At 44.4% G+C, this 21218-nt stretch overlaps 1 protein-coding gene across 2 annotated transcripts in view; it reads left to right on the forward strand.

Annotated features, from left to right (window-relative positions):
- The first annotated feature begins 361 nt into the window (after positions 1-361).
- The window catches only part of LOC129702793 (acyl-coenzyme A thioesterase 9, mitochondrial-like), a 41056-nt gene continuing 20199 nt past the window's right edge, over positions 362-21218 (forward strand). For both annotated transcript variants that reach the window (XR_008724440.1, XM_055644774.1), the window contains exons 1-8: positions 362-512; positions 7290-7390; positions 9055-9081; positions 12948-12993; positions 13637-13807; positions 13917-13954; positions 18233-18313; positions 20383-20486. Coding sequence is in view for 1 of the 2 variants with exons in the window: in XM_055644774.1 (XP_055500749.1) it covers positions 496-512; positions 7290-7390; positions 9055-9081; positions 12948-12993; positions 13637-13807; positions 13917-13954; positions 18233-18313; positions 20383-20486 (585 nt within the window). In the remaining variant the exon portion in view is untranslated. The remainder of the gene's footprint in view (positions 513-7289; positions 7391-9054; positions 9082-12947; positions 12994-13636; positions 13808-13916; positions 13955-18232; positions 18314-20382; positions 20487-21218) is intronic.

Here is a 21218-nt window from a genome sequence, read left to right on the forward strand (position 1 = left end):
GATGATGGTTTACCCCGAAGATGGACACAAAATGCTGGAGTAACTCCGCGGGACAGGCTATTCGCTCCAGAGATGCTGCCTGACGTGGAGAGATCCTCCAGCAGTTTGTGTTTTGCTCAGATCTCTATATAAATGCAGCCAGCGCTGTTAGATTATACACATTAAAGTGATACACATGGCCGCTCAAACTAGCAGGAAATATGAATTTTGCGCAGAAGGAAAGTGCGAGTCCGATCTGCAGCTGTCACCAAAGATCGTAGAGGCTCCTGTCACCTCCCCACTCCGCAGCAACCGCAGCTCCCGGACCGGGGTTGAGTAGAAGCCAAAGATTATAGATCTCTGCTCTATGATGTTTGGTAGAAGCTACGCCCATATCCGGCCATGCGGTGACGCCGGCGGGAAGGGGCCGGCGCTGGTTAAAGTGGGGAGTAGTCTCTCTCAGCGTTGTTGTGGACACTGGGAAGTATCTGAGTGGCTGCCACAGACACCGCCACCATGTACCTGAGACCCAGGTGAGTGGATAGAGGCGAAGTCGCCGCACTGTGAATGGGGACGCAGCCAGCAATCCCAAATCTGAGCTGCGCACCAGGGTGGGGGCTCTGGGATTGGGTTAAGGTTTGGTGGGATGTGAAGACGTGCTGGTCATTATGTGGGAATAGAGAAGGGAGAAGGTGGTGGTAAAGGAAGGGGAGGGGGAGCAGATGAGAGAAGGGAGGGTTTTGGGGGGATGAGGAAGGGGAGGGGAGTGGGGAAGTAGGTGGTAAAGAAAGGAAGTAGGGAGGGGGTGAGGAAGGGAGCAGATGAGAGAAGGAATGGTGTTTTGGGATGAAGGAAGGGAGGCGATTTAGGGACGAGGTAGAGGATGAAGTAAGGGAGAAGAGTGGGGGAGTAGTTGAATGGAAGGAAGTGGGGATGAGAGAAGGTATAGGCTGGGGAAAGGGAGAGATAAGGTGAGGTAGAGAAGGACATGAGAGGTGGGGAGGGAAGATGTGAGGGGAAGGAAGAAAGACATAAGGAGAAGGATGGGGAGCGGGGCCTTCAGGTGAGATGATGGACAGAACACCTTTCATCATGCCAGGTAGCTGCTGTTTGGCTGTTTGTCCATTGTGGGCAAAACATAAATACTGTAGGAAGACTATAAGACATGGGAACAGGATTGGGACATTAAGCCCATCAAGTCTACTTTGCCATTCAAGCATGGCTGATCTATTCTCTCTTTCAACCCATATTCTATTGTCTTCTTCCTCCATGTAACCTAATCAAGACCTATCAATCTCTGCCTCACAAATACCCAATGTCTTGGTCTCCACTGCTGTCTGTTGCAATGAATTCCACAGATTCACCACCCACTGGCTGAAGAAATTCCTCCTCATCTCTATTTTGAATGTATGATCTTTTATTCTGAAGCTGTGACCACTGGCCCTAGACTCTCAACAGACAATAGGTGCAGGAGTAGGCCATTCGGCGCTTTGAGCCAGCACCACCATTCAATGTGATCATGGCTTATCATCCACAATCAGTACTCTGTTCCTGCCTTCTCCCCATAACCCTTGACTCCGCTATTTTTAAGAGCACCATCTAGCTCTCTCTTGAAAACATCCAGAGAACATGCCTCCACTGCCCTCTGAGGCAGATAATTCCACAGACTCACCACTCCCCCAACATCGGGAGCATGTTTCCTGCCTCTAGTGTGCCCAAACCCTTAACAATCTTATATGTTTCAATGAGATACCCTCTCATCCTTCTAAACTCCAGAGTGTACAAGCCCAGCTGCTCCATTCTCTCAGCATATGACAGTCCTGTTATCCTGGGAATTAACCTTGTAAACCTACGCTACACTCCCTCAATAGCAAGAATGTCCTTCCTCAAATTAGGGGACCAAAACTGCACACAATACTCCAGGCGTGGTCTCACTAGAGCTCTGTATAATGAATGAATGCCCTTTTATTGTTACTATACACGTGTACAATGAGATTAAAAGCAGCTCCTACTCAGTGCAGACATGTAATTAATCAAAAAGAAAAACAAAACAAAGGGGGGGGGATAAGGTGCACAGTTCTGCGGCGCTATATATATATCTATAAAAAGACAATGGATGAATAGAATGAATAAATAGGATTCCTATATACAGTTACAGTACAAATTACAGTAGGTGGATAGATAGAAGTCCGGGGGTTTGGCTGTGAAATCAATACATGTGTGAGTTCAGGGAGGTTATGGCTTTTGGAAAGCAACTGTTCTTGAGTCTGTTTGTCCTTGTTCTGATGCACCTATAGCGCCTCCCTGAGGGCAGCAGGTCGAACAGGCCAAATGCAGGATGGGAGCTGTCCTTGATGATGTTCTTCGCCCTGCTGAGGCAGCGGGAGGTGTACATGTCCATCAGAGAGGGGAGAGGGCAGCCAATGATCTTCTGTGCTGCCCTAACTACCCTCTGAAGCCTCTCCCTGTCTGCCATGGTGCAGCTGCCATACCATGCTGTAATGCAGTATGTCAGCAGGCTCTCGATGGACGAGCGGTAGAAGGTCAGCAGCAGGTTGGAGTCCAGGTTGTGCTTCCTGAGGACCCTCAGGAAGTGCAGCCGCTGCTGAGTTTTCTTGATAACCGCTGTGATGTTGTCTGTCCAGGAGATGTCAGCGGAGATGAGGATGCCGAGAAACCGGAAGGTGTAGACCCTCTCCACACACTCGCCGTTGATGTATAGGGGGGCTAAGTCGGTGCTGTGCCTCCTGAAGTCGACAATGAGCTCTTTTGTTTTCTTGGTGTTCAGAGCCAGGTTGTTTTCTGAGCACCAGGCTGTCAACTTCAGGGCTTCCTCTCTGTAGGCTGCCTCGTCTCCCCTTGAGACGAGTCCGACTACTGTAGTGTCGTCAGCGAACTTGACGATGCGGTTGTTGTTGTGGGCCGGACTACAGTCGTGGGTGTAGAGACAGTATTGGAGGGAGCTTAGCACACAGCCCTGTGGGGAGCCGGTACTCAACATGCAAGTGGAGGAGAGGTAGGGGCAGAGTCTCACAGTCTGGGGCCGGTTGGTGAGGAAGTCCTTTATCCAGGCACATGTGAGAGTGGGGAGGCCGAGAGTGACCAGTTTGTCGATGAGAATGTCCGGAATGATAGTATTGAAAGCTGAGCTGTAATCCACAAAGAGCATCCGATAACTGCAGAAGGACCTCTTTGCTCCTATATTCGATTCCTCTTGTTATAAAGGCCAACATGCCATTCGCTTTCTTAACTGCCTGCTGTACCTGCATGCTTATTTTCATCTCTCCTATTACTGGAAACATTATTTCCACATCCGCTGTCTAGGCCTTTCATTATCTGGTAGGTTTCAATGAGATCTCCCCTCATACTTCGAAACTCCCAGTGAGTGCATCCCAGAGCCTTCATATAGTGACTGCATTCACTTCTACCCCCCGACGCTCTTGAATTTCTGACACATTGCTGGTGTCTTCCACTGTGCAGATTGACATAAAAAACCTATTAAGTTCATCTGACATTTATTGGTTCTCCATTACTATTTCTTCAGAATCATTTTCCAGCTGTCCACTGGCCAATGTCCACTCTTGCCTCTTTTTACTCCTTGTATATCTGCAATTTTTTATATCCCCTTTTATATTGGTGGCTAGCTTACTTTTATATTTCATCTTTTTTCTCCTTATTGCTTTTTTAGTTGTCTTCTGTTGGTTTTTAAAAGCTCTCCAATCCCCCTGCTTTCCACTTATCTTTGCCATGTTATTGGCCTTCTCTTTTGCCTTTCTTTCAGCCACGATTCAGTGATGCTCACAAAATCATATCTGCCAACATCTAACTCTGCTACAAGCTTTTCCATCTTGTCTTGTGTATTCAGCATATCATTCAGCATCTGTAGAGGGAATGGACAGGTGACATTCGGGTCAGGACCCATATTCAGAAGAGTTGGTACATGGATTTAGTGATCTCCTTGGTTCTGTGCAGGTTAGGCCAGCAAAGAACTGCAATCGCTGGAAGTTTCAGTTTAAAAACACAACATGTTTAAGCTACTTTGGTCAGTTGGCGACTGGTGAGATTTAACTTTTCAGATTTCTAGTTCTTCATCAGAAATGGAAAATTACAGTGTTTTGATTTGCAGAGAATTGGGTGTGGTGGAGAAAATGAAAGAATGTCTGCAATAGGGTGGAGATCAAGGTTGTTAAGCTGATATACATGCTGTCGATGCTGTTTGAGAGGGTGATGAAGGATTGTTAATCGTAACTGATCTGTCCGGAAGTGGTGTAACTACAGTGAGATGAAAAGGAGGGAGGAAAGAAAAAGTACTGAAAGTGTATAAATACACCTTTCCATTCCACACAACAATCTGTTGAATCTTTGTTTCACTCTCTTTATTGCTACCACATCTTTCCTACAGTGTGTTGACTAGAACTGTAACACAATACTGAGATGCGGTCTAACCAACATTTTGTATACCTACAAGGTCCACGTCTCAACTCTAATACTGAGTGCATTGGTCTATGAAGGCAGGCAAACCCAATGTCATCTTTTCTATCCTATCCAAATGTGTTACCACTTTTAGAGAGCTATGGATGCATGCCACACGGTCATTGCCTCCTAAGGTCACTGCCATTTACTACATACATACATACATACATACATACATACATACATACTTCCAGAATTTGACCTCTCAAAATACATTGCCTCACACCTCTCATTAGTCGGAATTAAATTCCATCTGAGAATTCTCAGCTCAATTTTTCAATGTAACTTTAAACAACCGTCTTTGCTATCTATTACTCCACTAATTTTTGTGTCATTAATAAAGTTATTAATCATACCTCCAACACTTTCATCCAAAGGTATAGGTCTCAGCACTGATCCTTATGGTACAGACTTCCAGTCAGAAAAACACTAATCCACTGTTCGCCTATGCCTCCTAGAATCCAGCCAATTTTAGATACAATTCATCCATTGGCCATCCAGCTGTAAAAAAAAAAATGCCATTCAGGTAGAAAGTGTGCAGAGAAAATTTACGATTTGGAATTGATGGGCTGAGCTATAAGGTGAGGATGGGCAGGCTAGGACTATTCTTTGACGTGCAAGAAGCTGAGGGATGACTTTGTAGAGATGTATAAAATGATGAGAGGGGATAGACAGGTTAAATACACGGAGCTTATTTCCTAGGGTAGGGGCATCAAGAAATATGAATGTGAGAGGGGAACGATTTACTAGGAAACTAAGAGGTGATATTTTCAGAGGGTGGGGGGTATATGGAACAAACTGCCAGAGGAAGTAGTTGATGCATGTATTATAACAATATTTAAAAGACATTTGGACATTTACAGAATTTAGAGGGATATGGGCCAAATGCGGTCAAATTGGATGAACTTGAATGAGGCATCTAGGTATAGAAGATTTGGGCCAAAGGGCCCATTTCCGAGCGCTTGACTGTGCAATGAAATCGTCAGTTGCGGACAAGTGGCTTCACAGGTTCAAGCTCGTGGGAAGATGTTTAGAAGTGTCGATCGCTAATTTAATTTCTAAGACAAGGCAGTATAAACACGCTTTAACAATTGCCTGCAGAGAAATATGAACTGTTTGTCAGAAATAAAGAAGGGAAGCACAGAATTATTGTTGCTAGTTGTAATTAGCAAGGGGTTCCCACAGGCCGGTCACTATTACGATGATGTTAAAAGGTTCTTTGGTTTCCTTCCACATCCTAAAGACATTCCCGCAGTAATTGATCCCTAGTATACAGGCAAGTGGTAGAATCTGCCAGGATATGATGGGAATGTAGGAAGTTTGAATAAATGGATGGATAGCATAGCATCAAGCGGCCGAAGGGCCTATTTTTTAGTTTTGGAGATACAGCGTGGAAACAGTCCGCGCCGACCAACAATCACCAGTACTCTATGTTACCCCAGTTTTGCATCCTACATACTGGGGGCAATTTACAAAAGCCAATTAATCTACAAACCTGCACGTCTTTTGGAATGTGGGAGGAAACCAGATCACCTGGAGAAAATCCACGCGGTCACAAGGAGAAAGTACAAACCCCTTACAGACTTCCCCCATAGTCAGGATCGAACCTGGGTCTCTGGTGCTTTAAGACAGCAACTCTATCGCTGTGCCACTGCTGCCCATTTGTATTGTATGCGCAAGGATACACATGCATTTTCTTTGCACATCACTACAATAAATAACTGTTTCTACAGGACCTCTACTCTTTCATTAGTAGTAACAGTAGATAAAATAGTACTTCCCAAAGTTTTCAACGATCTACACGGCACCAGGCAAGAGAGTAATGTCATTATTTAGCCTGGATGAATGTATTATGTTACACAGCTCACCAAAAATGTGAGCTGGTCAATATTTATCATGAATGTATTTTTAAAAGGATGTCTGACTTGGTCATTCATCTCATTGCAGTGTGTAGATGCTTGATGTGAGCACATTTCTGCCATATTTCTTCCAACTGAAACTGTACTTCAGAAGTACTTGGCTGATTGTATACTAATCTGGGATTTCCCAAGATTGTAAAAACTAATACAGAAATGCAGAAAAACCCTCGTTATAACGGACACCGGTTGGGGAGTAGTGGTGTATGTTATTGCCGATTGTTTGCTATAACCGAGTACGCTATTATCATTGTATAAATAGTAGAAACAAACAAGTGCAGTTGCTAGTAAAAGGACACAAAAAGTGCTGGTATGTGTGGCCTGGAAGCAGCTGAGGAAACAGTGTGGGCAGGCGGCGGAGGCAGTAAGTCCAGCCAGTGGAAGGTGGTGTGAACCGGTGGGTGGTGTGGTGGCAACCGGTACTGCAAGTAGTGGACATGGACAGCCGGCACTGCAAGTGGACGGGGAGGTGGTGCGAGATGGGGACGGCATGGACAGCCAACATTGTAATCGGCCGGGGAGGTGGTGAGTGCTGGGGCAGCGCTGCAAGTAGCTGGTGAGGCAGTGGCAGACGGGGACAGCTTGGGCAGCCAGCACTGTGAGTGGCCGGGGAGGTGGTGTGAGCCAGGGGTGGAGCGGGCGGCCATCGGTAGGTCAGTCCGTTGTAACCGAAATCCGAGGGCCGTTAAAATGAGGGTTTACTATCATGGTTTTTTAAATAATTGTTGATCTTTGAAGACTAGAAGGGGAATTGTACTTTTTGTAGATATGTCTACTACCGTACTTTTCAAGGAGCTTTACAGAAATACAACGTGTAAAACCTAACACTGAAGTAAAAAAACAGTGACAAGTGATGCTCTTAAGAAATATCTTAAAGGAGGAGTGAGAGGTTGAAACTCAAATATTTTTTTGTTTTTAAAGGTATCGGCTGCTTCGGAATATTTCTTCCATTCTTTTCAAGCCACGTAATCCATTAACTTCATGTTTACATTTGGAGGGATGTTGCCCGGAACTCACTGAAGGTACAGAACTTGTTGACTTAAATCTATCATAAATATTGCCTTATAACTTAAAGTGAAAGATATCAGCATTTTTGGTCACTGCTATGCAAATGACCAACCTGACTTCATTTTGATTGTCCAAGAGCTATATCTTGCATCATGAGCAATCACGGGGGAATAACAGCATCTATCCTCATAACGATTAAACTCTGATCGTGGATGTGTGTGGGTGTGTGTGTGTGTATATAATCACATCTGCTCGAAAAAACGATGCCCTTGCGGTACATTTTTTACATATTCCTGTAGAGTTTTATCCAGTGGAGTCCGAAATTGTACCCGATAACGTTACGCTTTTTCGCCACCTTACTCACCATTCTCCTACGCTGCAAGTGCAATAAGTTTTGTTTCGATCGGTGAAGTAGTACAAAAATTATGAAGGTTTAAAAATTGTAAAAACCGCTGTGTACTGTGGCCGGTGAGGGCGATCAAGGGACCAATTGAGGTTACTTGCACTGACACAGGAGTAAGCTCCACCGCCCACTGTCCTGTTATTCATCGCCCGCTGCTCCGCTCTATGATCTTTGCTCTTGACCTGGTCCCTTCATTGTCCGGTCTACATTGCAAAACACGGACCGGGCAGTGAATGCCATGCAGTGTCACCCAGCGCAGCAAGTGAGGCCATGTCCTGCTCCCTGCGGCAGTTGTAATTTAAGGATTAGCGGGAAGCAGCTGACATGAGCGAGGTCGGCGAGCAGCAGGAGAGAGGTGTTCAGACGGAGAGTACTGCCAGAGGTGAGCGGGCCGGCAGAAAGCGCTGAGTTGGCGGCCGCTTGCAGTTACCCGAGCTACCTCCCTCCCCGGTCACAGTGCGGTGGCTCCGCGCCCCGATCGCCACTGCAGCGGTGAGTGGGTTGCTGGCATGATCTCCGACCCTCTCCTTCTCAATGCTCCTGCCCGTGCTGGCCCGAGCCAGACTCCCCCCACACGCTGTATAAGGAACGCTGCCCCCCCCCCCCCCCCCTATACCCCCCCCCCCCCCCCCCCCCCCCCCCCAATTGGTCCCTTGAACTAGTATTGTCATTCAATAAGATCACAACTGAATCAACTTGTCCCTGTGTGCTCTTGTTTTTCCCACCATCTCTCCACCTTCTGCCACCCTACACCCCCCCCCCCCATTCAGTCATTCAGAATGGAGGAGATTTGGAAGCCTTGGGCAAATTAAATTGTTACTTTCTTTATTTTTATTTTTTTGAGTTTGAGAAATTCTATGGCCCGCCAGCCTTTTTTCAAAATTTAGCAATTCAAAATGGGGGTGTGTCTTCGACACAGGTACGTAATCATTGCCAGGAAATACGGTATATACTTGGCAAGGCTGAAACTGTACTAATACTTTTTGTGTTTAACATATCCTTACTTTTCTGTTCCAGTGTCTTGCAAATGAAACAGTTTCTTTCTCCTTCCTACTTGCTTCCATTCCTGTGATTCATTTGAATGTTCCTAAATCTCACTTTGCTAAAATATATTGTCACCATTTATATATATATATATAAAATTGTTCTTTCTATCTCTTTCTATCAAAAAGAATTATTAATACTACAGCAATTGTTTTGCTACATTCGCAGATCAGGGACTTGGTGCAATCCCTGTTCCATGACTTAAACCTTATTTGTATTTTTCCTTCACAGGAGAACCCAAGCTGTTAATGACTGATGGTGAGTGTCAGGACTTGTAGATCGATTAAATACAATGACTTTAAGTTATCGATGGCATTATATAGGCACAGGATGGTTCTGAACATGAATGTAGATTGAAGATAGGCACAAAATGCTGGAGTAACTTGGTGGGACAGGCAACATCTCTGGAGAGAAGGAATGGGTGACTTTTCAGGTCGAGATCTTTCTCTCCAGAGATGCTGCCTGTCCTGCTGAGTTATTCCAGCATTTTGTGTCTACCATTTATATATAAGATGTGTTTCGATTGGACTAATGGGCTGATGAGGGATGGTCAGCTTGGTTTAGTACGTGGAAGATCATGTCTTACAAATCTGAGGGTTTTTTTAAGTAATCAAAAAGGTTGACAAGGTCAAAACTGTAGACATATGGACATGGGTTATATGGACTTCAACAAGGCCTTTGATAAGGTTCTGCGTGATAGGCTGTTCTGGAAGGTTAGTTTTGGGGAGAGCTAACCGACTGGATAGAGAATTGGCTTCATGGAAGGAAGTAGAGGGTGATGGTGGAATGTTGTTTTCCAGACTGGGTGCCGGTGACGAGTGGTGTTCCTCAGGGATTGGTGCTGGGTCCATTGTTGTTTGTGATTTATATTGATGATTTAAAGGAAAATGTACAAGGCACAATTAGTAAGTTTGCAGATGATACTAAAGTGGGTAGTGTCGTAGATTGTGAAGATGACAACAGGATCTTGATCAGCTGGGTGGACAGGTACATTGTTCCCTGAAAGTGGCGGAACAGGTGGATAGGGTGGTCAAGAAGGCTTTTAGTGCATTGGTCTCCATCTGTCAGGGTATTGAGTATAGACACAGACTTGACGCACTATATTGAGTATAGAAGTTGGAATGTTATGTCACAGTTGTGCAAGATGTTGGTGAGACCGCATTTGGAGTATTGTGTTCACTTTTGGTCACCTTGCTATAGGAAGGATGTCGTTTAGCTGGAAAGAGTGCAGAGAGGATTTACAAGGATGTTGCCTGGACTCGAGAGCCTGAGCTATAGGCAGAGGTTGCGCAAGCTAGGATACTTTATTTTTGGGAGAGCAGGAGACTCAGGAGTGATCTTATAGAGGTGTATAAAATCATGAGGAGGAATAGATAATGTCTTTTACCCAGAACAAGGGAATCAAGAACCACAGGATGTGGGTTTAAGGTGAGAGGGGAAAGATTTAATAGAACCTGTAGGGCATCTTTGTCACAGACTGTGGTGGGTATAGGGAATGAGTTCCAGAGAAGGTAGTTGAAGCATTTAACATTTAATAGACATTTGGACAGGTACGTGGATGGGAAAGGTTTGGAGGGACATGGGCCAAACATGGGCAGGTGGGACTAGGTCGACTTGGACAAGTTGGGCCAAATGGCCTGTTTCCTTTCTCTATGTAGAAAAATATGCTCTCTCTCCCCCGCCCTCCTCTAGTCCCACTCCAATCGATACTATTAACGCATGTCTGAAAATACCAGAGCACATCAAAAAGTATGCTGTGTTGATGCTGTAGCAGGATGCTAAAGAATGATTCTGCCAGGGTTGTGATTTACAAACCTCAATTGCTTGGGTGGAATGTTTTTGGGATTGAAAATGTACTGCTTGGGAGTAGGGCCAGGTTCAACGGAGTTATATCTGGCAGTTTGGAAAGGTCAGTGTGGTGGCTGTGTTGGGCAGGAAGGAGATGAGCAATGACTGGAGGTGGAAAATTGAATTTTCTGGACTGGATTGTAATGAGGAATAGAGAGAGGTTTGGATTGGATTGATAATTGGTCAAGGATCAATGATGGCAGCAATATCAAAGGTACGGTGGCGGTGAGGGGTGGTTGGCTGTCGTGGAGTGCGTTGAGGTGCCTGGACCTGGCTCACATTGGAGGAATAGGCTTGCATTAGCGTTGTACATGGTTCATGTTACAATGACAATAAAGAAACTATTCTATTCTATTCAGTTCAGGGTTGGGTCACTTTTTGGGATCAAAAATTTGGACTGTAGGGGTGTTGGCAGCAGCACCATGGGGCGTTTGAGGAGACTTGTTCATTATAGATGTGGAGTAGGAGGGTCTGGAATGGTTGAAGCTGAGAATCTTGCCAAATAGCAACTCCCAACAGTACAACAATAGTTGTCCAAACATATCGGCTGAAAAACTGGGTTGGAATGCTGAGTCTTTATAAGCAACTGGTTAGACTACATTTGGAATATTGTGTGCAGTTGTTTATATTCTTGTGTACTTACACGTGACATACACTTACTATTTCCTCCTGACCAAGTTTACAATCTCCTTCGTTATCCGTGATTCCCTTGCCATCCTTAACCCTCTTTACTGGAACGTGCTGATCCTGCACATTGATCAGCTGCCTTTTAAACGACTCCCACATGTCATCTTTGGTCTTAGCATTCCAACTTAAAGCACACGGTATTGGTGGTTCAGTATTGATGTGGATAGAGAACTGGCTGGCAAACAGGAAGCAAAGAGTAGGAGTAAACGGGTCCTTTTCACAATGGCAGGCAGTGACTAGTGGGGTGCCGCAAGGCTCAGTGCTGGGACCCCAGCTATTTACAATAGTGCAGAGAAGGTTCACCAGACTGATTCCTGGGATGTCAGGACTTTCTTATGAAGAAAGACTGGATAGACTCGGATTGTACTCGCTAGAATTTAGGAGATTGAGGGGGGATCTTATAGAAACTTACAAAATTCTTATGGGATTGGACAGGCTAAATGCAGGAAGATTGTTCCCGATGTTGGGGAAGTCCAGGACAAGGGGTCACAGCTTAAGGATAGAGGGGAAATCCTTTAGAACCGAGATGAGAAGAATATTTTTCACACAGAGAGTGGTGAATCTCTGGAACTCTCTGCCACAGAAGGTAGTTGAGGCCAGTTCATTGGCTATATTTAAGGGGGAGTTAGACGTGGCCCTTGTGGCTAGAGGGATCAGGGGCTATGGAGAGAAGGCAGGTACGGGATACTGAGTTGAATGATCAGTCATGATCATACTGAATGGCGGTACAGGCTCGAAGGGCCGAATGGCCTACTCCTGCACCTATTTTCTATGTTACCCAATAACAACTGCTCCAATCTACCCTCTCTAGCTCCTGCATAATTAAATTCTAATCTGCAATGCCCCAATTAAGTACCTTCCCACAACATTAGACTTATCCTATTTCAAAACATTCTTAACACCTATGGAAGATAGACACAAAATGCAGGAATAACTCAGCGGGTCAGGCAGCATCAACTGGAGAAAAGGAATAGGTGACGTTTCAGGTCGAGACCCTTTCTTCAGACTGAGATCAAGGAAGAGGGAAACTAGAGGTATGAAAAGGTACAGAACAAATCAGAGCCGGCACTGGTGACCCAGGAGCCCACAGTGGTCCATTGTTGGCTGTGGAGGAGGTGTTAACGAAGAAATATGAACAGTGAAACTAATAGGATGACTATGGCTGGGTAGCGAAGGGAAATGGAATACAGGGTTACTTGAAATTAGATAAATCGATATTCATACCTCTGGGTTATAAGCTGCCCAAGCAAAATATGAGGTGCTTTTCCTCCAATTGTCACTATCTCCACAATGCTCTTCCACCATAACACCAATTACCTGACCAGGCTCGTTTTCCAGTTGCATAATGGTGAAAAATATAATGTAAATTCCCATCATAAATAGCCTAACTTTGAGTTGTTTGGAATTCTCTGCCCGCATTTCTATTTTTAAGACATAGTATTTTTTTGATAATCAGGACTTGAATCAAGAGTTTGCTTGTGTGCCATTTTTAGTTATCTGTTCAGCAATAGCAAAATGTATTTTGGGAGAGTAATTTTACAATAGAAATGAAAACCTTGTTTGACATTAATTATCTTCTCTTTATTCAGTGCGTATGAAACTACATGAAATTGTTGGTGCATCGAAAATCTGGAGGTATATTGATAGTATGAGCTATTTGGGGCGAGGGTGTGAGGAGGGAAAATGTGGAGAGTAGGAGGGGGATGAAGTGGATATTGGATCTGATCTTTAAAAAAAAAAAACGGTTGGAGAAACTCAGCAGGTCAGGCAGTAACTGAAGGAAACAGACAGCTGACGTTTCATGTCGGTATCCTTCTTCAGACTGATGGTGTAGAAGAAAAGAAGCTGAAAAAGAGAGGGTAGGTAGACATAAAATGCTGGAGTAACTCAGCGGGACAGGCAGCTTCTCTGGAGAGAAGGAAAGGGTGACGTTTCGGGTCGAGACCTTTCTTCAGACTGATGTAAGGGGAGTGGGAAGGATCGTACAGAGATAGAATGTGGTCGTAGTCAGTAAGACTGGTGAGAGAACTGGGAGGGGATGGAGAGAGGGAAAGCAAGGGCTATTTGAAGTTAAGAGAAGTCACTGTTCATACCGCTGGGGTGTAAACTACCCAAGCGAAATATGGGGTGCTGTTGCGCTGGACAATGGAGGAGGCCCAGGTCAGATTGGGAATGGGAGGGGGAGTTAAAGTGCTGAAAAAAGTGGGAGTTAAACCAGCATCTGCAGTTCCTTCCTTCATATTCTGCATTTGTTAACAGTCATAGTTCTCTCTTCCAGGGAACATCTGAAATCTGCTGAGGAAAGAAGTTCATTAAGTTCTCCACCGGTGGAAAGCCAAGACAGCTTGCCATTACGCTCCATGAAGGACAGTTATCTGGAGGTTTTCCTACCATTGGGAAGCCAACCCCTCTTGAGAGAAAAATACTTGAATGTACATAACTTAGTGAGGTACAGCAGTCTACTAATGTTGTATTTAGTTTAAATTTCCCTTTCAATTTTGAGATCAAACTTCGGAAATTACATTGAATTTCATTTTTCATCCATTTTCCCTCAACAGGTTTGGCAGGATCCTTGAAGACCTTGATTCGTTTGGAGGTAAAACTCGGGCTCTTTGACAGATTTGCAAGATTGAATTTTGTTTGGCTTATCCAAGAGGTGAACTAAAAAATAATAATTCATGAAATGTCTGGGAGTGTGGTAAAGCTGCTGGGGTATGACGTTGATATATGTTGGAAGTAGAGTTGACTTGTTGTCCAAAACTATATGGATGCAAAATGACATGGTCTTCACACAGTGTAAAGCCAAAACAGTGTAAAACTCGGGAAAAGACATTGACAAGTCAGCTAAGCACCCACCTCCCCACAGCCTTCCAATGTTATGCCAGCTGTAAATGCATTGAATGCTTCTGAACATCACCCTCATTCGGAAACTGTCAAAATAAAAAACACAATTTAAAATAAGTCATTAAAATCAGACACTTGGACATTTTTGAACTTTTAAAAACAAAATCAACATTTAAGAGAAATGTTACTGATATAATATTTACCCTTGCCTTTGGTTCCTAACCTGAGCAGTCAATGTGTAGAATTGTAGCTGACTCTTGGACTATTGCTGGAATCTGTGAGGTTCTGTATGGAAGTGAAGGCATTTTCAAGCATGTACATTGATAATGTGATTTATGAAGAAGATAATACATGAGTCACATGCTCATGACTGTTGCATCTCTAAATCCCATTCTCCGACTATTAGCTTGCTTTCCTGGTCCATTAAAGTCATTTTCAAAACAGGTAAACTTAGAAATGGACAGAGCAAAATGAGGAATGCTGATTGGAAATATCTACTACAATCTGGTCATTACAGACATTGTGGCACATATTGGGATGATAACCATACATGATGTGTTAAACTGAGAAACAAATAATTGTGTGATGACAAAGTCTGGGATTGACATAGAAGGAAAGAAAGACTGAAAAAGGAGGTTTTGCAATCCTTGGATAGTATTGAGTAGAAAAGAGTATACATTTTAAGTTTAGCCATAACCTCCTGGTCCTTTGAGCAAAGTCAATTGGATATTTGAGAGAGGGAGAAGAGCTATGATGATACAAGTTGCTGGTTGGAGAGTTATCGGACTGTATCTTCATGTGCAATTTTAGTAACGTTTCAGAACAGTAGCGATTAGTGAGATATAATAGTAAGATTAATTGAGAACTTAGCAGTTTGAAGTTTGATCTGTATTTTATGAGGAGTTACCATGAGGGATTACGTGAAGAACCCGTTCAGCACGCATGCGCGGCATACTTCAAAGCAGCGGTGTGGAATCACAGATAGACACAGTTATTGAAGTAAACATAGTAAAGACAAGTAGACATCAGTTTATCAGACCCATATTATTGAGGGTGGGAGCGGAGGGCACGTAATCCCTCATCGTAACTCCTCATAAAATACAGATCAAACTTTAAACTGGTAAATTCTCGTTTAATCTTACTATTTTACTTTGGAGTCACGTGAGTAATTCCGTGAAGACTTCAAAGCTCTGTGATTTCAAACCGTGTAACAGGTATTATTTCACACACTGCCGAAGTCCTTGAGGGAGGAAGTGTGTTATCGTAATCAACCAATGACTCTGTTTGTAGAAAAACACAATGGTATTTTTTTACAATAACAATAAAGAAATTAAATTGCTCCCCTGGGCTTAAATTAAATATTTGCAGTCTGTAAAATCTTTTCTGCAAATAAAACAGGTTTTGCAATGGTTTGGCTCATCACCCGACCATAAGGTTTTTGATGACTGACCCACGAGGCTTTTCATCTCCCTCGAATATTTTGGTTGTGTCTATGTAGGATAGTAGGTGGGTCATGGCACATAACCGTGGTTCTGGCAGGTAAGCCCGGAATTCCACGACTGGATTAGGTGTTCCTGGTCTGCTCTGTTTGATCAGTCTCTGGATAACGACAGAGATCTGGTCTGGAGCTGTGAGCATGCTGTCCAGTCGCAATAGGTGTAGTGACTGGACCCTCTGTGCAGATACAAGTGCCATCAACATGAGTGTTTTTGAGCATAGATTGTTCCAGGTTGAGGGATCTGGCTGGTGGCCATCCCCTGAGGTATGTCAGGACCACACTGACATCCCATGTATGGGTGTACCTTGGTCTAGGGGTTAGAGTTGTAAATACCCTTCATTAGTTTGACCACCAGCGGTTGCGACCCCATGGCCTGTTGTCCTGGAGCTGGTTTTAAACAGACAGGCAGGGCACTTCTAGCTGTGTTGATGGCTCTGTAGCTGAGTCCTTCATCGTGGTGAAGGTTCGCCAGGAATTCCAGTACGTTGGTAACTGTAGCGGTTGAGTAGGTGGTCCCTGTATCCAAGCAGTACTTCTCCCATTTTTTGATACTGGACAAGTGCTGTTTTTTAGTGGATGTTCGGAGGGATGCTGACATGGTGTCGACGGTTTGTTATGATAATCCCAGTCCCAGAAGTGGTTTGTGCGGAATCTGCAACCCAGGAGTTTGATTTTTTTCATGGCACGGGTGGCTTGCGCCCGACACTGGGTGTTAATAACTGGGTCACTGGGGAATACCATCGGAGCTTCAACAACCATGTCATGTAGTATTGGGAACCATGGCTGTGTAGGCCAGTTGGGTACTATCAAAATACCTGAAGCAGTCCATTTGTATTGTGCATAGTCCCCAACTGATGAGGCAGAAGGGAGGAAATGCATAGAAGAAGAATTTTCCCAATCCAGCGTAAACGCATCTACCGCTGCTGCCTCAGGGTCTGGTTCCCAAGCGACATACATAGGTACCTGGTGATTTAGCCTTGATGCAAATAAATCGATATCTGGCATGCCATATTGCTTGATAACTTTTGTGATTTTTTTTTTTTTTTTTTTTTTTTTGGGGTTCAGCCATTGCCCCTGTTCTTGACCAGCCCAGTCTTGGTCACCAAAGCTATCCTCTGGAAAGGAGGAAGCAATGGACAGTGCACAAGGCACTGTGGAGGGAGTGCCTGACCTCCCTCTGCGAGAGCGCCCCTCCTGGGGTGCACCTCGCTGGAGCTCCTGCTACAAGAGCCGCTCCATGCGACTCAGGCGGCTGTCTCTCCCCCGCCTGGGTGGAGAGACGTCCCCGTCCGACAAGTCGGAGCCACCGGCTGGACGCCTCTTCCTTGGCTTGTACATCCCGCCCGCTGCTCAGGCGCTAGCGGGGCTGGGCTCGGACGCGGTGTCGGGGTAGCGGACCGCCCGGTAAGCGGTCCTACCGCCTTGTTGCTGCCCCCGCCAGATGGAACGCTCCTCCGTGGAGTCGAGCGGGGGCAGGTCTGTTCAGGCGGCTGTCTTTCCCCCCGGGCGGGTGGTAAGACGTCCCGTCCGACAAGTCGGAGCCACCGGCCAGACGCCTCCGTGGCGTTACTTCCAGCCCGCTGCTCAGGCGCTAGTGGGGCTCGGCTCGGCACGGTGTCGGGATAGCGGAGCGCCGGGTAAGCGGTCCTACCACCTTGATGCCCCCCTCCCCCCAGATGGAACGCTCCTCCGTGGAGTTGAGCGGGGGGACAGGTTTGTTCTAGAGCCTTCTCTGCCGGAAAGCAGAAGGCTCCCTGTGAAAGAAACCCCCGACCTCAGCTTACTTGACGGTCCGTTCTTTCACCTCCGTAGCGGGAGCGCCTGACTCCCGCTGTGCCGCTGTTGCTCTGCTGAACGTAAATGCCGCGCATGCGTGCTGAGCGGGTTCTTCACGGAATCACTCGCGTGACTCCGAAGTAAAATCAGTTTTAAGATGGACTGTAGGCATTATGATCAGTTGAGACCAATTGATAGATGCGGATATATAACAGGAACTTCTCAAATCAAAGTTCTTGACCTGTATTTGTAAACTGAAGTCAATGGGCATCGATTGGCTAACACCCCAATAGAGCTAGGAAAAGGATTGTAGTGGGTTGGATGTCACTCTACTTGAATCTTTGATTGCAAAGTTCTTGCTTTGTATGTTATCAGACCTCATTGGATAGGGGGTTTGGTGACGCACAAAATATTTTTGCCAGAATATAGATTAGAACATTGAGAATTTGGAAAATAAATTGGCAGGAGATGCAGCAATGGGCTGGGAAAGCAGCTCAGGGAATAGTAGAGATCAAGAGGGAGAAGGGTCTTGACCCAAAACGTCACCCATTCCATCTCTCCAGAGATGCTGCCTGTCCTGCTGAGTTGCTCCAGCATCTTGTGTCTACCTTCCATCCAGAGGGAGAGCCATGTTATAAGCTCCACCCTCAGTAGAACTTTACATATGACTATCAGTCCATAATTAATTTAAGTTGATTTAGAGAATTTATTGAATATCAACATGGTGTGATTAACATTCTCTTTCTTGTTTTGCAGTTTTAATTAGTTATACTCATGCCAAAACCGATTCTCCACGAAGTCCTTTTTCAATTGTGACGGCACTTGTTGATGAGATAGGTACATTTATATTTACATTCTTCTCAAGTATGAACGTTGTCCAAAGTTATCTGTGATATCCAAGAATCCATTCCTCTTTCTCTACAATATGTACAGTGCATGGCATTCAATTTTAACGGAAATATTCTTAATATTGCAAAATAATATGTGAAAATAGTATGTGCGGTGCTGGCTCGTAGGGCTGAATGGCCTACACCTGCACCTATTGTCTATTGTCTATAAAATGAATGGTTGTGCTGTTACAGCACCTTGCTGTGTTATTTTACAGGTTTTGCAAGGGTTTGACAGAGTAGCATGCATGTACATTGGAACATATTTGATTATATACTTTAAAAGACGTGTAGCTAGCTAGTGGTGAGTAATATTGAGAGTTGAAATACATTCCAGATGGAAGAAAATGAAAAGGCCAAGATCTAACTGCAGACATACCTTGGGAGTCTTGAGTTTACCTGATTTCTTTATACAATTTTTCTTGCATCACATTTGGGTAATCTGAAATCTGAGCATTCAGAGGAAACATTTCAGTGGTTGTTGTCACAAAGGAAAATGGTCATGGTGGTCATTCATCCTAGTCACGGGAAGATTCTGCAGGATCCTAGAGCCAGACTTTTTGCCAGCAAGGTGGAGTGGGATAAAACACTCCCCACTTGCCTGAATAAATTGTGCCATCACTCAAACAAAAAGCTTGATTGGTCCCAATCTCACTACTCTAAATGTTAACTTCATCCACCATCCAAAACCCATAGCTGCAGTGTAACTATCTGCAAACCTATCTAGGTTACATAGAAACATAGAAACATATAAATTAGGTGCAGGAGTAGGCCATTCGGCCCTTCGAGCCTGCACCGCCATTCAATATGATCATGGCTGATCATCCAACTCCGTATCCTGTACCTGCCTTCTCTCCATACTCCCTGATCCCCTTAGCCACGAGGGCCACATCTAACTCCCTCTTAAATATAGCCAATGAACTGGCCTCGACTACCCTCTGTGGCAGAGAGTTCCAGAGATTCACCACTCTGTGTGAAAAAAGTTCTTCTCATCTCGGTTTTAAAGGATTTCCCCCTTATCCTTAAGCTGTGACCCCTTGTCCTGGACTTCCCTAACATCGGGAACAATCTTCCTGCATCTAGCCTGTCCAACCCCTTAAGAATTTTGTAAGTTTCTATAAGATCCCCTCTCAATCTCCTAAATTCTAGAGAGTATAAACCAAGTCTATCCAGTCTTTCTTCATAAGACAGTCCTGACATCCCAGGAATCAGTCTGGTGAACCGTCTCTGCACTGCCTCTATGGCAATAATGTCCTTCCTCAGATTTGGTGACCAAAACTGTACGCAATACTCCAGGTGTGGTCTCACCAAGACCCTGTACAACTGCAGTAGAACCTCCCTGCTCCTATACTCAAATCCTTTTGCAATGAAAGCAATTACTCCAACAACACCTCAAATTCTTGACCTTCTTTAAAGGGCAAGGGGACAGATTTCCCCACCAGGTCACACATCATCCTAACTAGGAAATATATTGCTGCTCCTTCATGGTTGCTGCATGTGAATCCTGAAATTCCCATATGCAACAATACTGTTAAAGGAGCTTTACTGGAAAGGTCGAAGCAGGTCAAGAAAATGGCTAAACTACTAATTTACAAGGGCAATTAGGGTTGCACAATGTTCTGATAAGCTCCACTCGAGTTCTGCCAGCATCATCAAGGATCCACACCATCCTGGCCACTCACTCATCTCCCCGCTGTCCTTTTCTCCAGATACGCCGCCTGGCCTGCTGAGTTACTCCAGCATTTTGTGTCTTCTTCTGAGAGTAGATTTTCAGTAATTACAAATGCATGTTTAACATATGAAATAAACTTCAGTGTTATTCAAAGAAGTGCACAATCTGACACTGTATTCAGTCTTGCCATTTGCTCATAATTCCCATCAAGGTCTGTAAGAAATGAATGGCTTAAATGTTAAGGTACTGAACTACATTGCAAAAATTAACAGTCGTCAAATGGAAGGTTCAGTGACTGTTGTCAAAGATCTTCTGTAGTCTTGTAAAAATATATTTTCTCTCTCCAGATCTGGTTCAAAATGTTATCTTGCCGGATTGTGACTTGAAATTCAGTGGTCATGTCACCTGGGTGGGAAGAAGTTCCATGGAAGTCCAGATGCACATATTGCAGGTTAGATCACTGTTTGGGTGTGGGTCAAGAAGTTTTCCATCCTTAGTTGGAAAAGAAAATGTTGAGTTAATTTATATTTAATAATTGGATGTAACATGAAAAATTGCTTTCTTCTTCTTCAGCCCTTTGCTCCTCAAGGGAGCATGGGCCATTGACAAATGTCCTCCACCTCACTCGGTTGTTGGCAGTTCTTTCTAGATCTCCCCAGTTGAGCCCACTCTCAGACATGTCTGTCTGGACACTTCTCCAGCTGTTCCTGGGGCAACCTCTTTTCCTTTTTCCTTGGGGGTTCCAATTCGGGGCTTTCGGGTGATGTTTGGTCATTCTTATTGGTTCATTGGTAATGAATGGTATTGTGTTATTTTGGTTTTAATTTGAATTTCCAACTATGAAAATAACTACCAATAATAGTTGAGGTAACATTCCCTGCATTAAAAATATTTTCAAAGAAGGATTGGGATTTTAACAATCTTGAAGTTAGACAACACCACCTCAACTGAGTTCTAGGCCTGAATTCATGAAAGGTAAATTGACCAAATATCAGGAAAATGTTATTCCTTTAATACTTGGGTATAAACCTTTCCATGAATGGATCACACTGTGGAACTTCTGGTTTGAAATAAAAGGCATGTCGAATGTGGCCTGGTCAATATCTTGTCCATTTTAAGTTGTACTATGTTCTGATTTATTTTCCTTTGTGCTCACCCATATAATATTTCACCTCACGGCCCT

The sequence above is a fragment of the Leucoraja erinacea genome, chromosome 13 (assembly GCF_028641065.1).
Source record: "Leucoraja erinacea ecotype New England chromosome 13, Leri_hhj_1, whole genome shotgun sequence".
Taxonomy (NCBI): Eukaryota; Metazoa; Chordata; class Chondrichthyes; order Rajiformes; family Rajidae; genus Leucoraja; species Leucoraja erinaceus.